The following is an 18,279-nucleotide window of genomic DNA, read 5'->3' as shown; positions in this document are numbered from 1 at the left end:
AAAATTTTAACATTGTCATACTCGTTCAGACTAGCATAAAGGTAGAATTGAATTATCATAATGATATAATTAAGCTATCTTGTAGTATTAATTTCGTAACTGCAATCTTTTCGCATTTTTTTTAAACATAGAGTATGTTACAACCATAAAGTAGAGACACATGAAAGTAATGTATGATTATGTATTAATCCGATAGCAGCGCCGTAACGGCGTGAGTCTAGATAAATCTAAACCTCGTCTTGAGTTATTACGATGAACATGTCATTTTGACTATAAATTAATTTTCTAGCTTTACAATTAAGAATAGAAATCGTCAATACTTTTCCGGTAAAATATATATATTAATTGGATTCTTATTACAATCATTTTTTCTACTATACAGTCCGTAGGATGGACTACTCCCAATAGCGTCCGCTTTTGAAGCCATTAGCAATAAAACAAATCTGTGCAACACCAAATACAAATTGGCACTCTCTCAATTGAAATAATAGAAGAGGTTGTTTTTGTTATTTTTTAAAATCATATCATTACAAACGAAAGATCCTCGATGTTTAAAAACATTAAGTTACATTATTTAAGACATTGTTGTCCTGTATCTGTTCTTTGAAATTTGGTAATGAATAAAGGTTTTCATAGAATACATTTCTAATTGGCGCAATAATTTATTTATTGTCTACGAATGCACCACTAAAAAAAATCAATTATACTGTAATATCAATTAATCTTGTAGGTTAATTATCAGCTATAACTAAAGATACAAAAAATCACTAGTATAATAAATAAATAAGGATAGCAAAATGAACTGTTTCTCGATTCTTGCAGCGCTTTTAGTTATTCAAATATTGTAAATCTAAACCCATTTACATCTGTACACTACTTAACAGAGCTATTTGAAAAAGACTTCATGTGCCAGTAACTAAGCGAATCAGGAACCGACTCAAAACAAATAAGAATCAAACTCTTAGGACACTTATTAAATGTCAATGAATAAAAGAACATGACAGAGACTTAATTGCAAATAAGCTATTTAAAAATGTGAGTACAATATAACAAATCGATTATTGTGCACAGCCATAAGGACAGTTTTAATCTTCTTTCGTGACTATCCTGCATAAAAGTTTTATAAGTTCGGGTAAGCTTAAATTTAATAAATGGACATAAAATCATCTTCATCAAATTAAGTAATACTTTTCCTCTAAACCGTTAATACTTAGATTCTATTAATGTTTATAATATAATTTTAAAGAAACTGGCTAATTATGAACATATTCAACCAATTGTATGAATTACATCCTATTTTATGTGATTCAAAGGCTATTTAAATTCTTTTATTTACTGTCTGTACTTTTTCATATTGTTTAAAAATTATTTAGATTAATAAAGAATGATAGATGCAGATAGATTCTTAGCAATTTGCCATTCCTTTTCCAATAAAATACTGACCGATCTTTAGATGGTACATTACCTCGCTTTATAAAAGTAGACCGGACATTTACTGAATTCAAAGATATAGGACTGAATAGGATAAAGTGAAATATTTGCTACTTTAGGACATAACATATGTAAGAAATAAAAAATAAGCAATCTTGTCAACTAATTACTGTGTATCTATATTCTAGCTTTTATGACTTTTACTAAACGATATTAGACAAAAAGGTAAGCATCTCTTATCCTAAATACTTTCGTACGAGATCGCCTCAGAAAATATCTGATTACGTATTAATTCAATACAATTTTGAGGTAATTTATATACTAATAAACGTATGCTTCATTTCTAACTTGTCACAAGAAAACCTAATTTTACAATATACCATGGAAATTGAAGATATAAATCTAATTCGCATAAACTCTACCACGCTGAATGCTAACTTAACTTCGACTGTATTCCCAATAAGTGAAACTTTTTATGGACATAATTTCTTTATAAGCACTTTAATTGCCTATTTAATAATCGGTTTGGTTGGTAATGGTCTACTCTCATTCTATATGTTTTGGAAGATCAGAAAAATCTCAGTTAACGATGTACAAATTTTAAATTTGGCACTAGCGGATTTCTTGTACGTAATTGCAAGGTAAGAGGACCACTTATGCTGTATCGAAATCATTAATTATGTTATCGTATATTATAGCAACAATGTCATAAATAGTAAATTTTAATTATAATTTCAATTAATGTGTAGTACGATATGGATCCCCTTTCTTCTTTAGTATCTGTATCTTAAGTTTATAGCAGAAGAAGATTTATGAATTGGCTGTCGTTATTATTTAGTTAATTATTAAAATTTATCTGGTGTAACATAAAATCTTGTACATTTTATCTATGGTAAATACCTGATTTTGCTTGCAATCCCTAGAGGTAGTTACAATTCCCGTAGCAACGTTCCATAAATCAATTTATTTATATATTATCTAATTTAATTTTAATAATAATCAACGAAAATGTTCTATATGTATGCTATACAATAATTTATATAATTTATCCTGTAGAATATTGTAGCACGGCTAATGCTTATTTTACCGTAAGTAAACTAAATTGTGACCGGTGCCTGGAGTTTCCTGTGCATGCTAGCACTTCTGCAATACTAAGTATTACATGAATGAAGTCTCTAATAAGCTTTGAGACCGATCTTTCCTTTCTAATATACTCTATTCTATATTGATCTTATCATGAAAGTAAATGCCATTTTCATTTCATATTTCTGGATACTACTTCATAAAAATAATATTGCTTAGCATCTTTTAATTAAGGCCAGAAATTAAAACTATAGTCTCGCTTTTACTTACAAGGAGGGAAATTCTTTGATACTAAATTAATTGTTAAAAAAACACTTATTTTAACGATATTTCGTACACATTTTATAGCTAAAAGTATCTCAAAATAAGATCTCGATCAAAAAATGGATTAAAAAAAATTATAATCCAGGTGACGCATTTTTACTCTTTTAGCTAAAGCCACAAGCACCTATGCATTTACTTTGTTAATAGAAGTCTAGCTAAGAAGCGTATAGTTGATAATGGGAAATCATTCCTTAATAGAAACTACTGTACGCATTTTAATTATAGCATTTTGTTTCTAGCTGTAGAAATCAATGAAATGGCCATTTTTTATTCTGCCCAATAATTCTATCTGTCCTATTTAGTAAATTTCTCTTTGCGTGCTTTCTCTAATTATTTTTCCTTACTGATTTAGTTTATGATATTTATCTTAATTTCCTTTAATTTAATTGATATTATGATTTGTCATTAAAAATCAATTAATACAGCTAATAAAATCGCCCGTAGTCTGAAAATTTGTAAACCTACTCAAGGCACTGTATTACCCTTATGGCTTGGAAATCTTAGCTTAACGCTAGCAGATGAAAACATATCAGTAGTAAGTGTACGATACCCAATCAAAAATAAGAGATATGTTAGAATTGTTTAGAATCCCAAATTGGTACTGTATGATTTTGAAAATACTACTTATATTTTGGCAAAGTCTCATAAAATCTGATTAATAATACTGCAAGGCACGATTTAGGACGTAAATTATTAATTGTGAATATACTTATCAACTTATCCTTGCTGTACGTATCCTGCAAAGTTGTTAAGAATAATATCATACACAGCTTTTGGTTGTTTGGGTTAAGTTCTAGAGTCACTACGGGTTAATTATCATATTTTACATATTGTCTTTTTTGCTACGAAGGTGCAATATCATTTTCTTAAAAAGTACGACAAATATTCTACAGTATGGCTTCAAAATATGAATGTTTGCAATCTTACTGACTCTGAAACCAAGGGGATGATGACATAGCATCGCTAATTTTTGAAAAGCAGCTGACTTCGTATCGTATGCTATGCGAGAATACGCTTGTGAAGGAGTCTGCGATTGTTATCCTACTTATTGATATATGTCAATATTGAATCTCGTGCAGTCTTAACCCATTAATTAACCATTGTGATGCCGTGTCAGGCATAATTGCGATTATTATAAAACTGCACGAACACAGAAAAGTTATATGCTAAACGTAAATGACTTTCATAATCGACAATGATACAAACTATATCGATAATGACATGATAGTTGATTAAGACTGTTCAGCTTACGCACGAAATACGTATATGGGTAATTATATAATTGCAGATGTATACCGTATTCGATGATGCATGAATACCAATTAATATAGGGCGGTTTAATTGCCCAGCATCATTAAATTACATTATCCAGTAATAGCGTTATTTAAATTTTGCTATAAATGTAAGTTGCATTGTTTAATTCTAAATAAAATTAGATTAGATGACAGTATTACTCAATATCAATCTTCTTTATGGCACAGCCATATATAATTATTCTTATATGTTTTCAGCATGTGTTTTGTACGCCAATGCAACCTTAGTTATATATGTTATTGAGCTACGATGACGTAGTATAAAATTATATGATGTAATGTATTGATATTTATTCATCTATTTTAAGTGCCCTAAATATCATGCCGGTATATCTTCAATCAGTCAAAAAGCCTATCTACTCTCACAATGATTTTGAATGTCGATTTCGTTATGGTTTGATGGTAGTATTTGCCGTAGCAGATATTTTTATCATGACAATTATGGCGTTCACTAGGTACATTATGATGGCTTACCCTCATCGATATAAAAGTTGGTGTACACCTAAAAATAGTATTATCGCAGTTATGTTATCTTGGTTGTTGGCGATATTGTCCGCTTCACCATCTACCTTTGGCTTCTTTACAAAGTTCACTCATTTTCCTACAGTTGGTCTCTGCCTGATATCACATACTGCTGATCAGCCTCTTGAGGATATTATAGTTCTATTAGCTGCTACAGTAATTTACTATGTTATGCCAACAGTGATTATCGGTACTTGTTATTATAAGATTTATATAATCGTAAGAAAAAGTAAGCAGAATCTACAAGTTCATAATTTGCCTGAGCCCAAAAATAATAGAATAAAATATAGCAAAAAAGAAACGAAACTAACCGTAACATTCTTTATTATATTTTTTGTCTACTTCATTTCGTTTACTCCTTACACTATAATCAATGTGTTACAAATGTTTAATGCTGTAGCCTATTCTCTTCATACGACCTATACTCTACTTCTTGTTGTATGCATTAATAGTATCATTAATCCTTATATATTTTTAATTCGGAGTCGAAAATTTCAAAACACCTTTAGAAGATTGTTCTATAAAAACTTCTCCAAGAAGGTTCGAGTTATACCAGCGTCTACACAAACAGATTCTGCGAAAACAGTTGGCAACCAGCATCCTAAGAGGACCTTGTCGACACGACTCGGGATATGTTGATCAAGTGTGGTATCATTCATTACGTTTCTTACCATGATTTCAAACAGGAGCATATCATATACTTTCGGCGTTTTTAAAACTTGAAAATAATATGGTGTAGTCTTATTCATCAGACTGCATTTTCTCACATATTATGAGCATGTTTCAAATATTGACATTATCGTTAGATTGTGAATGATTGCGATATCATACTAATACTAGATTAACAAAATGACGATTATAATTATTTCTTTTCTAATATTAATAGCTTGTTCAGTTTCTCAAACATATCTCGCTTGTACTACATAAGAGGACAATGTTCTCTTTACTACCAATAAATAAAATAGTTACTGTATTTTTAAACTAAAAGTTTCCTTCACTTATTTCGATGGAATGATGCAGCTAATTTTAATGATAACGTAATTCAGTAAACGTAATGTGCAAGTATTAATGGCTAGATAGTACCGATCAATAAGTCAAAAATAAAATTGTATTATTGTATACCTATTATGTTTGCTATAGTATACTTAATGGTAAATCACATTACACAACTACGCGTTTAATATTTCATTTTTTCGTATTATTGATAAGCTATTCGCTCAAGATTCTATTACAGCTATTGCAGTTAAGACTATTACCAAAGGTTTATTAATCGTATTTTCGCCGCTGTTGTACTCTTACATTATACTATAATTATAATTATTAATAACTTACATTTCAATGCGATTGCTTATACAGTATCGTGTTCGCGTATACTTGATACGCCTATTGTAGATTATATTACTGTATAAATACATGAAAATTGAAATTTTGATCGTGCAGTAAAATTAGTTACAGTACGTATTTACTGCTTAGTGCTTGAGCTTGAGCTACGTGGGCGAAAGACGTTGGTTTGATACAGAGATCTACTATGCTTCCAAGATTTTATAACCCTATTTTACGTGTATTATATTATCATACTAAAAAGTTGACTAGCTGCATTAGCCTTTGCTAAATTTGTGATAAATAAATTAAAGGAAATTAAGGTAAATGATTTTTATTGTTTTAATCTCTTATCTGAATATTTTACTATACATACAGAAAGTCTACTGATTGCATGTCATTTAATTTCTCGGATTATTATTTCTGAATTTCCATTTTACCTGGAAATCGTGTTCCAGCTGTATCAAATAATGCATAGTGTCATAGTATCTCCATTGTATTCAAAATTCTAATGCATGAAGATTGAATAATTTATAGTACAGTACCATAAAACCAAGAAAGTCTTATATCAACTACTTCCAATAGCTAAATCTTAGGTATATAAAGAGTAAATTTATTTTTATGATGTGTACCGAGAAATGCTATAAAATAAGAGTATGAAACATGATGTGTTGTACAGAATGAAAGCTGGTACAGGCATACAGTACAGTACAGTACAGTAGAGGTTTTTATGGGTTTTATTTTACCGTGCTGTACTGTTCTGTACTTGATCCATCTGTACGTCCGTATACTTCCAGTCGTTGACTACGACTACTGTGCGGTACAATACCGTACAGTGTACAGTACAATCGAGCATCAACTTTTACTGTACTTTACAGTACTGTGCACTGAAGCCCATAACTCTATAGTACTGTACAGTACAGTATGGTAAGCTCAGTACTGATAAAGTGTAGCAATACTGTTGAGTACGCTACTGTACTGTACTCAGGTAACCAGTCTAAACGTCTTAACTCTCGCAAAATCAATCTTTCAAAATGAATTACGTTTCCTGTTAAGAAATATTTTTTTCTTGCTTGCTGGATCCTTCTTCCCCTTCGTGATTGGTTCACATTTCATTTATTAAAGGATAATTTTAATGGATAAAGCAAAATTTATACGTTAATGGATACAAACTGTCTTTTAGCCAATCAATTTTACCAACAACCTGCATCATGCAATAGTGGATCATCCAACTTTGCCGACAGCAGTGATAACCAGAAGCTCTGTAGTCAAATATTTGGTAAATTGATGTAACTTCTGTGCAATAGGCGCATTTTCTTTCTATTTTGTCTACATGAGGTCTTTATTCAGCACTTAGGTTGCAAAATGCTTGGATGTTAGTGATCTTACGTAGTATAGATATATATATGATCAAGCTGTAATGTACCTGCCAATATACCCCTGTACAAATATCATTTACATAGTACTGTGCCTACTGGTACATACCAACATCACATCGACCGGGTGTACAGTTACACATTCTGCACGGTGAACGATTCCATTTTGCTTTATGATAGCGATACCTAACAGTATAATATCGGCGTCAAATAGATTATCCATATACTAGCAATAACTTACTTAAAGGTTCCAGATGGTTCTGTTCGCGTAATTAATTAATCAATACGAGTAGTTGCGATGATAAAGGTCTGCTAAAGAATATTGCGATACCAAATTTCATGCAAATCTTGATTCTATGCAGCTATGTGAATAGCACTGATCCATTAAAATTGATGATTACAATCAACCACCATATGTACAATCCTATACAAATAAGATTTATTACTGAAATAGGCAATGAAGTTCTAACTTTGCTTTAGGTTTGCCTACTAAACTGTCTATTTATTCCTGCTTAATCAATTGTTATACTATTAAAGTGTAAAATGTACAATTGTACAGTAATCCCTATTGTATACCCTTATGAAGAGTAAAGTCAAACCTCAAATCTAGATATAGCCTCATATACCTATAACATCAGTTACGTAGCTATGCCATTCGCTAACCTACGCGCCATGGAAATTCTTTCAACAAATTACGAATGGGGTTATGCAGTGCGTCTATAGTGTGTATTTTTATTGACGTATGCGAGCAGCTATATTTAAATTGACGCATAATTATAATTAATAAGAATAAAAATCCAAATACTGTAGACTGAAATATAAATTGGAACTATCGAAATATTAACTATATGCCGCAATTCTACTCCAGTTTCATGCTATTAGTATTGTAGAATATTCGTGTTGCTAAAGTTTTCTAACTGCAAGACAGTAATTTTAATTTTCTATCATTACAATACCTGGTTGCATTGTATATATACGTCGCATTGAAGCAACATTATATTAATATTTTTCGTTCTCTCTATTTAATTATATATACACGTACTATCCAATTAAAATTTACGTGCAGAACTTATTCGCGATATCAAAGTAAGTGACTTTATATCTTAAGAACAAAACATTTATCAGTTATATTCTTATCAACAATAACTACACCAGGTTGAAAACACCATTAAATTCGATTTCACTTTTTGCTAGGATCCAGAATTACCTCAAACCTTGGAAGAATTAAATGTTGTCACTGAAGATGAGATCTTTGTACGAAATATGAAGCAAGGAGAAGCTTGTATTCGGATTAATTTCACTCCAACAGTTCCGCATTGTTCATTAGCTACATTAATTGGTACGTAAGAAATACTATTCTGGTCATTAATCTATCGTAAGATCAGCCATAAAAGTAATTTTAGCGTTAATCAAGGATCGTAATAGGTATATAATAATAATATGACGTTAGTGCTCCATGTAGCTATCACTGAAAATAAGCCGGTGCGGTCAATTTAATGTAGAATAATTTTACAGCCGATCAAAGCAAAAAATATGCAATGCTTTTTAAGTCATAGTATTAGTATTCTGAAATAATAATATCTGCATCAAATTTGTTTAATTTGCTTAAAATAATAACTACGGTAAATTATCTGAAAGATGTAAACATAAAATGTATTTAATTATATTACGTGTATCGCGGTGCATACTGAATTGGTTTTCAGATAAAAAGGAAGTATGCTTACACTAACTGTATGTTTTTTAATAGGTCTATGTATTAGAGTAAAGTTACAACGATGTCTGGACCAAGATTATAAAGTAAGAGAGGAACTGACAACTTACATCAACTATTGGTGTAGTTTTTTGTAAAATAATAGTCATAGCGAGCGAAATAGTAAAATTATAGATAATATAATACAAATAATTTACTGTGGATACGTCTTCTCTGAATGTGAAATAGTTTTGAACACTTTGAAATATAGAGGCGTGGTTACCGTGTGCATAATTATAATTCTCTGTGATGCATAAACGCTACACACGTTACTACAAAAAGTAGAAGTAAGGTTATGGTATCATAAAATAGGAATCTAAAAATAAAACGTGCATATTTTTGTAATTATCTAGTTAGATATTTACGTTACCAAAGGAAGTCACGATACCGAAGATGGCGGTATGGTATAGTTAAACATTATTTTGTATTTTATATTAAAAAGTTAAGGATATTAAATTTATAGCGCTGCCATCAGTTTTGCTAGAGTAAATTGGTTGTAATCAAGAAATTGTCTCATTAAAATCGCGTTCTTGTTTCTGATTTTGTTGATAGTCAATAAGCAAATCAATGACAAAGAACGCGTTGCTGCTGCTATAGAGAATCCTAATGTGAAGAAATTAGTCGAAGAATGCTTGCAAGAAGTGCAATATTGAAGTTATTACTAATCACGTGAACAGCACGTTTATCATTATACTAACCGTACTACGGCTTCCTCATAAAGTATAATTTAGCTATATGACTTCATGAAATACAATTATCAAATATCCCCTTTATGTATATAACATTTTAGACATACTTGGTTCTCCATTTCTATAATCGCCTATCGCAGTAATATAATTAAGAGTATTATAAATACGTATAGACAGACATATATTACGTATAATAAGGGTTTTAGATGTTCTAATAGTCTGGCGATGTGTTTTATGAGATAATTTTGCTGTGACTGCTGTCGTCGAATTTATGCCATGGGTACTTAGTACATTAACAATGTCCGCAATCCTAGTAAACGTATGCATGGGTATGAAATTAATTTTACGGTAACTTACTCAGGGCAAATATATTGCCATAAATATAGGATGCTAAATTTATGAACTCTTTCTCTAATGGATATTTTATTCTTTGAAGTATGGCGAGAATCGTCTATGTAATAAAGATATTACGCACTGCCACTGTTTTATAATAGTCAGCAAGTGAGATTGTTTATGTTCAAAAAATTAATAGCGAAAGAAAGCTAACGTCAAAGCTCAGATGAAGCTTTAAAAGTAAAAGAAATTTTATTGTAAAAATTACGAAATAATCCCCATCGTTATTTTAACAGTTTAATGTCTAGGAGTATTTCATACTTATTGATTAACATAAAGAAATGGAGTCTTTCAAATTATACTCGTATAGTACATTTATTTAAGAATAACGTTGTTAAAATTTCCTATATCTACAACTTATACCTTACAGTACATACAATCGATATCTAGGAACAAGAATTTATTCGACATCTCTGTATAGTTAGAAATAGCCATTTTTTCATTGTTATATCGAATTTAAGTTAACTCTTATAATTACTTTATATATAAATATGCATTACTACGACCATTAAAAGCTGTACTTAGTAGCATTTATATAAAGGCTTTACATCTATTACAATAAATTAATAGCATGGTGAAATTGATTAAGAAAATTTCAGTCAAATAAATTACTGGTATTTATCTACGTCTTCGAGAATACTTTTTTCAAGTACAAACATTTGAGTGCGCTATTATGTTACCGAGCTATATTTGTCATTTATCTTTATCAACTTGTGCTAAGAGCGCAGCCAATTTTTCGAGTACAATAACGACTAGGTTATCAGTGACTACATTAATTACAAAATAGGCAATATACCCGTACGCACATATGGTTAGAGATACGAAGTTGTTCTATCATCGTCACAAAGCAAATCTTAGATGAAAATTACTGTGTTTAAGGTAAGGCTTGACCTTGACACTGTAAAGTTGCAAGCAACAAGCAATTTATTTTAATGCATACCGATGAAAGACGTTAATGATGAGGGAAGATTTTTGTAATTAACATTATTCTTTACAATAGCAGACGAAGTCAAGCAAAGAAGAGATGGTAAACATTGCTTTCTCAGCAATCGCTTGACGTTGATATCCACAATTTTGTCATAGGCTGTGTAGCCTGAAGAGTTTCGAATATCGAAATGAGAACCATACTTTAATAACAAAGATATGATATCAAAGTTAACCGGATACAGATGCGCTGTAGAACAGGATAGATGTAACGGTGAATTTTTGTTACAATCTAAAACGTTGACCTCGGCATTACAATGAGCAATCAAATATTCCACCAGGTAGAGGCAAGGAAATTCGCGAAGATTATATTGTAAAGCCATAGGATCAGCTGATACAACAAGGTGAAGAAAAGTTTGCTTATTATCGTAGGTAACGATATCAATATTTAATAACGCCGCAGTAAATTTATCACGTTCTGAGTTCACCTCACTTTGTATATCCAGCCAACAACGAATTAAATGCAAGCAAATACTCATAAAACGATCTACAGAAAAGTTATCACTAATAGGAGGCCGTGATAATGCTTTTAATTTGTTTGGATTATCCCTCTGTAGGCATATTGAAATGAGACTAATTTCTTGCAATATTCTGCGACAAACAGCAATTAAAATATGAATAGGAAAGCTCGTCCCATTTATAATGAGTCGCTGAAATAAAGTAAGGAATGAAACGAAAGACTTCTCAATAGCTGGATCAGCAATAGGCATATATTGTTGTTGCAAATCAAGAGCATACAGCCATAATGACCAACAACGCAGTAATTGTTCAGAATCACCGTACATTGCTCCACGCACTCGTATATAATACTGCGTACTTGGGTGACCATCACCTATGATACACTCACGCAAGGCTAAGCTTTGCATCCTAATATGATCAGGATTGATAGATAGTCTATCAATATCAGCAGCACCGCGAATGATAGTTATGTAGTCATATGCAGGCAGGGGTTTACTGGTTGAAATTAAATTAGAAACTGAACGTTGTTGATCTTTAGTATCTTGCCACATCGTCAAAGCCGTCCGCCAGCAATGTAATGCTTGAGCTAGATCATGTAATTTATCGGCAGCGGTACAACCTAACAAAATTAGAGCCTTACATTTATCCGATAGTAAACATTTGCGACGCGTTATATACCATTTGACAAATAGGCTATGGCCAGATAATGCACCATGCATCAATGGTGTGGTATTAAAATGATTGGGGACGGGAATAGCGCCGTACTTTAATAATAATTTACAGATTCTGATACTTCCAGAAGTAGCACACTCATGCAAAGCAGTCTTACCACTCACAGTTTGAGCATTGACATTGACACCGCGCTTCAATAACATTGTGGCAATCTTGCGATATCCTTGCCTACAAGCAGTCATCAAGCAGGTATCATTCTTAACCGTTGCGATCGAAGGATCGGCTCCATGATCAATTAAATACCGGACGATATCGCGATTACCGGCTGAGCAGGCAACCCGTAAAGGTGTTGAGAGATGTCTTGTGGCGTGATTGATCTGTAGAAATATAATAAGGAATACTTCAATTTCTCGATTCATTAATAAATACTGCCAAACTACACCTAGCTATATTATCCATAAGACATTATCAAAGTTTCATAGGAGTACTGCAACTGCAGACTAGCAATAAAATGAAACTCTTATTGTCAATTATTCATTTGCAATAGACCTAATGATGACTTTGGAATAAACGTATATGTAGTAGTTTCATCTAATTACAGTAGTAATTGAAGTATGGTAGCATTAAGAAGCACTACAGTATGATTGTAAGTAGTGAGATAGCTACAAAAGGAATATCTGTTATCACTACAGTACTGTATAATACAGTATCATAGGAAAGAGAATTTTCCATTGTACTTATAATTATTTACAGCACAAGCCAAGATTTACACTTTAAATGTTGATTAATTTAATTCAACGTCTGTCATCTTCTTATTGAAATTAAATGTAAAAAGAATCACGCATAACGCATACGCGTAAGAGCCATATTGTACCTGAGCTCCATTCTGAATTAATATCTTAATACTTGGAAAGTGAGATCGAAGGCAAGCTATCCACAACGCAGTAGCACCTTGTACTTTCTCTTTCTTAATGAAGATATCACATTCTTCTTCCAAGTCCAATTTATAATGCTTGACTAGTATTGATAATATATCGGAATACTCATGTAACGCAGCGGTGATCTGTAACGGATGGCACCGTACCGTTGATTTTTCAAAGTTTGCTCGATAAGAAATTGGTAAATTCTGTATAAATTGTTTAGCACCTTGTGGGCACTTGCGTGCTATTTGCCAAAGTTTTCGTTCACTCATTTTTCTTCTTATTACTATTTTAATCCGTTTTTACCTTAGCTACTGATTGCAATCTTCTACGGACGTAGAGTAGAAGACGACTGTACCAACGCTTGGCGGTGAATAACCAATCTACCGGTCTCCTTTTAATTACCGTCTAATCATATGTGGCAAAGAGTGTCAACCACCATACAAATAAAGTAGCTATAGATAGTTCCAAGTCAATGAATTGCTAATTAATTATTATTATTATTATTACATCAACAAGGTAGTATTGTAATCCCTACGATATTGAACAGCAACGATAGAATCGTTGGCAGATGACAAAGTAAAGGAAAAGGTGACTGCTATACCATTTCTGTGCTATTCAACAATGTGCAGTACTGTAGGTACATCAATCGATTAATACCGTTCAATTGAAATCTTTTTAAATAGATAGAATGGCAGAATGCTAATGTTGAGTTAACGCTGATAACTTGGTGTACATGTAAATAAAGATGATTTTACACGTAGGTTATTCTAATTGTATAATTGTGATTGTATGAATATTCAAAGAGTTTGATCATCAAAGTAATGATAGTATTGATATTAAAAGATCGATCAACATGATGTGCAGCTCATGTTATCATGGAAAGATCAAGATAATGTTATACACGACCCTGTACAGTATCGTTGGGCATGATAAGAACAAAATTTGCTATCCTCATTGAATGTCATTAAAAGGTGGATGAGGTTACACTTGGCAATTTGTCATGGTTTGCATTCTGCTGATGTACAGAGCACGACAGTCGATTTGTCTTGACAAATCACTTACGATAATTAATTAATTTTACTGCTTAGCTCGAGTCCTGCCAATCGATGAGCTTTGACGACGTACACGGCGTATCCTATTTAGCGTGATATCCACATGGTTGTTTACGGATTGTGTCATTACTTTACTGTAAATCAGACCATCACTATAAACCAATAACTTGAATGATGGCGAAATGATCACATTGATGAAAAACCAAATCAACTATGCCAGATGTAATTGGTAATTTGATCTTATGATCATTAATATGCAGTATTACTCTAGCTGTTGTAGTCGTATTCTATGAAGAAAGCCGGAGTTTCCGTGTATCCACTGGGGGGCCAGCAATGCATCTCCGAACCATCTTAAGCTACAGTATTAGAGTACCTTACACTGCGATAAATTGGCCCCAGTTTATTTATACTGTACACTGTACACTGTACCCATGTGGTACAGGGGTCGGAGTTTTTTTGACCATACCGGACTGGGGGTGACACTTCAAATTGGAGAGACTTTTACAGTACAGTATCCTATAAGTAGAAATGAGGGGGGGGGGCCGACTTTTGACTGGTCATTTGAACCTGTGTTAAACCGCTGTACCTATAGCCGCTAGAACTTGCATCAACTGCATTCACACTTCAAGTTAATATTTACTGCTGGCTATCTTGTAGTTAACGTTAACGCAGCTGATCCTGGAACAATAAAGGCACTGATTCAAGATTGGTGCGGGATCTTTCCAAGGGTGGGTACGCCAGTCTGTACCTTTCCAGCAGATAATATTATTTTTCTTTTTTCTCCACGAATAATGATTACAATAATGTCATAAATGATGGATATGGAGTTTCCACTCTCCACTTCAAGTGGAACTGCTTTCTCATTCAAAATTGTCTTATCATTCTATTTATTTATATGCGTAGAGACGAGCACAGTAATTGTATTCATCAATTAATTATCGGTCGAAATTCCACTCTTTGGCGGTGAAAAGCCAACGGTCAACGTCGATGTCAGGGCGTCCAAAAGTAACTAAAATACAAGTCCGTCAAACCGCTTCACGCCTTCTTGGCGTTGCCATTGAAACCATCATTGGTGTCCGTCAACTGGAAAGTTTCGAGGATTGCAATTATCATATTAAAATCAACAACAAAGAGAATGATTGCAATGATCAATTTGTCCTCAAAATCTTAAATCTGCAAAGTAATCAGATCAAAGATGCCATTGAATGTAAAGTCTTAGCTTGCCAATTTCTTAGCCAATCAGGAATCCAATGCTCAAAACCAGTTCTACTGACCAATGGCAGTTATATGGATATGGTGACATTTTCATCTTCTGATAGCGCTGAAAACACCGTTCACAATGATCATATCGTATTTATAGTAGAATATTTACAAGGTATCTTATTACGTGATATGGAGCCTAAATTTGATAATACGCTGATGTACCAATTAGGCCAAGCAATCGCAACCATGGACAAACAACTTCTCGTAAGTCAATCGTGGCTTTTAGCAAAGGGAGCAACTTGATCAAAATGTTGCCCAATCATTAAAATATGGTATCATTTTCGGTTAATAGTTTAGAAATCTTATTGATCTACTACGGTAGTCATTGGTAGGTGTAGATAAAAAAACTAGCAATCGATGTCGACGAGCTTACTAATTAAGAGACGTGTACTCTCTTTTGTTTTCGTAGAAATTTCAAAGTCATCAGCGCAAGTTTTTTACTGGAGATTGGTCACTACATGATAACTTTGCTACCTTAGATCGCTATCTCCAATATATCCACATGGCATCAAAAAAGGACATCCTCACTGAGATATTCCAATCCTGTAAAATAGCCATGCAACAGATATTGCCTCAATTGAAGACATGCTTTATTCATGGCGACGTTAATCCTGGCAATGTAATAGTATCAACATCATCATCCAAAAGTACTAGTGTTAGCCAAGTGGGATCATCACATCAAGGAATAGGAGTAATTGATTTTGGAGACTTTCACTACAGCTATTTGATAATAGAATTGGCAATTGCAATAGCTCATGTTATGGCTGAAACAACAACCGATGCAATAGCTAACAGTGGGCATTTATTAGCCGGTTACCTTTCTGTTGTCCATTTAAATCCTAAAGAATTTAATCTCCTTTATGATGTAATATTAGCGCGATTATTTCAGCTAATGGTACTGTCTGAATATGTCTATACCCTTGATCCTAGCAATAGTTACGTTATTGATAGGGTCCCTAATTATTATCAAGCAATAACGATGTTGTGGAAATTATCAAGAGAAGAAGTCTATCAAAGATGGCATGATATCATCCAATCATATTAGTGATACAGTGAAGCACTTTACTTAGTTCAATAGATGGGCAACATAATATTTTCTTTTCTTAAAAGTGAGATTTTTATCAGACTACTACTGCATTCAATTTAGATAGAGCAATAGGTTGATTTTAGCTAATCACTGTTATGTATTTTATAACATCTATAAACTGAATTATGTTTAATTACATCTTCATGCATACGATTATTATATAATCAACGATAGATTATATTATCCATAGTAACATGCTAGATACTCATTTTTATTTCTTTGTTTCAGCCATGATACTGAATAAAATGTCCTTCAATTTGACCATATTGAAGCTATTATTCGAGTGTAACTATAAATTTTAGACTTACCGGATAGTTTATTCTGTACATTGAAATCATTATTATTTATTTTTGATACGATGGCTGATATCCTAAGGGTTGTCCTGAAAATTGACAATTAATAATTGTTGTTGTTGCTTTTAATTGATACATTGTACCGTTTCCTATAGTAAAATGATTGATTTTCTCTAATTACGTTCAATTCTATATTTATGTCTTTTAATCCTAAAGATTATAGTCTAGTATAGATTATAAACTAATAGTGTATTTACAGGGGCACAAATATTGTTTAGCTGCGCTAAATGATTGATCAATCGGTCTACTAATAAAATACTTTTCCATCAAAGCGCAAATTCGCTTAATCTATACGGTTTATTGATTTGTTTTATTTGAGGTAGGTTAACAAGTGTTTTATAGCATTCGATATTAATATCATCGACTTATTAGTATGATATTTGCAAATGGTAACCTATCTATGCATATTGTATACTATATATATATATATATATATACACGTACATTGTATAGTATCTTACGGTTAATTATCATCGTGATTTAGTTTAATCGCATCTTAATCATATCTTACGGTAAACCATGCCAACAGGAAATGATAGCACAGTGCTCGCATAACTATTTTTAGCTACATGAAGGACGAATGATAGTATTTAGGAAAACTGAAATCTATGATTTTAATTTAAAAGATCATTAAAATTTACATTTGAAGAATAAATGCGTGTATATACACAGCTATTATTGTTATGATTAATTTTAGAGTATCTTTAGTAACAATTTATAGAATGATCATATTACCACCTAAACTACGGTCGGTATGCACCATATTCGCTCTTTAGTTCAAAATCACATTAACACTCCATCATTGGTACATACAACATACCAAGGAACAGCCGGACCTTATTACTGGTAATTAATCTATGATTGTCAAATTACATTCATCTAAAATGTAAAATGACCATTAGGTGAGGGATGGACGGCATTATTTTTGCTAAGCTTAGATTTTGAGCTCAAAGATTGAAGATTTGTATCAGTGCCCGATCTATTTGACATTGTGAATACATTTTTATCAATTTTTTTGAAAAATGTTTTAGCCCAGCAATTACGAACTTCTCTTTTAGCCACACAATAAAAGATAAATATAAGAAATCCCTGGGAACCAGCCAGAATAGCGAATAGAAGATGCGATAAATCACGCCAAAGACTGGTATCAAAGAAGGCCAATATACCAACCAGCCATGTCAACCCAAATAAAGACATCAATCCAATTATAGAATAAAAGCGAGAGAACGTCATGGGCATATTTCGCTCTTTTGACAATTTCCAGACTTGAAACAAATCGTAATGA

General features: G+C 32.4%; 3 protein-coding genes across 3 annotated transcripts; 2 read left to right on the top strand and 1 right to left on the bottom strand.

Moving 5' to 3' along the window:
- Window positions 1-8,017: 8,017 nt before the first annotated feature.
- Window positions 8,018-9,772, top strand: TRIADDRAFT_54797 (uncharacterized protein; the record flags this gene model as incomplete). Its single annotated transcript, XM_002111104.1, has 5 exons — window positions 8,018-8,080; window positions 8,564-8,708; window positions 9,117-9,166; window positions 9,473-9,518; window positions 9,672-9,772. The coding sequence occupies 5 exons, from the start codon at window positions 8,018-8,020 to the stop codon at window positions 9,770-9,772; spliced, it is 405 nt and encodes a 134-aa protein (XP_002111140.1).
- A 1,358-nt stretch (window positions 9,773-11,130) lies between these two features.
- Window positions 11,131-13,508, bottom strand: TRIADDRAFT_23088 (uncharacterized protein; the record flags this gene model as incomplete). The annotated part of the gene is made up of 2 exons (XM_002110574.1): window positions 11,131-12,693; window positions 13,191-13,508. 2 exons carry the CDS (start codon window positions 13,506-13,508, stop codon window positions 11,131-11,133), a joined length of 1,881 nt encoding a protein of 626 aa, XP_002110610.1.
- A 1,770-nt stretch (window positions 13,509-15,278) lies between these two features.
- On the top strand, window positions 15,279-16,599 carry TRIADDRAFT_54795 (uncharacterized protein; the record flags this gene model as incomplete). The annotated part of the gene is made up of 2 exons (XM_002111103.1): window positions 15,279-15,758; window positions 15,964-16,599. The coding sequence occupies 2 exons, from the start codon at window positions 15,279-15,281 to the stop codon at window positions 16,597-16,599; spliced, it is 1,116 nt and encodes a 371-aa protein (XP_002111139.1).
- Window positions 16,600-18,279: the final 1,680 nt, after the last annotated feature.

The sequence above is a fragment of the Trichoplax adhaerens genome, genomic scaffold, assembly GCF_000150275.1.
Source record: "Trichoplax adhaerens TRIADscaffold_3 genomic scaffold, whole genome shotgun sequence".
NCBI classification, from domain to species: Eukaryota; Metazoa; Placozoa; class Uniplacotomia; order Trichoplacea; family Trichoplacidae; genus Trichoplax; species Trichoplax adhaerens.
The sequence above is the reverse complement of the archived record's forward strand: the minus strand, read 5'-3'. Positions and strand labels throughout refer to the sequence as shown.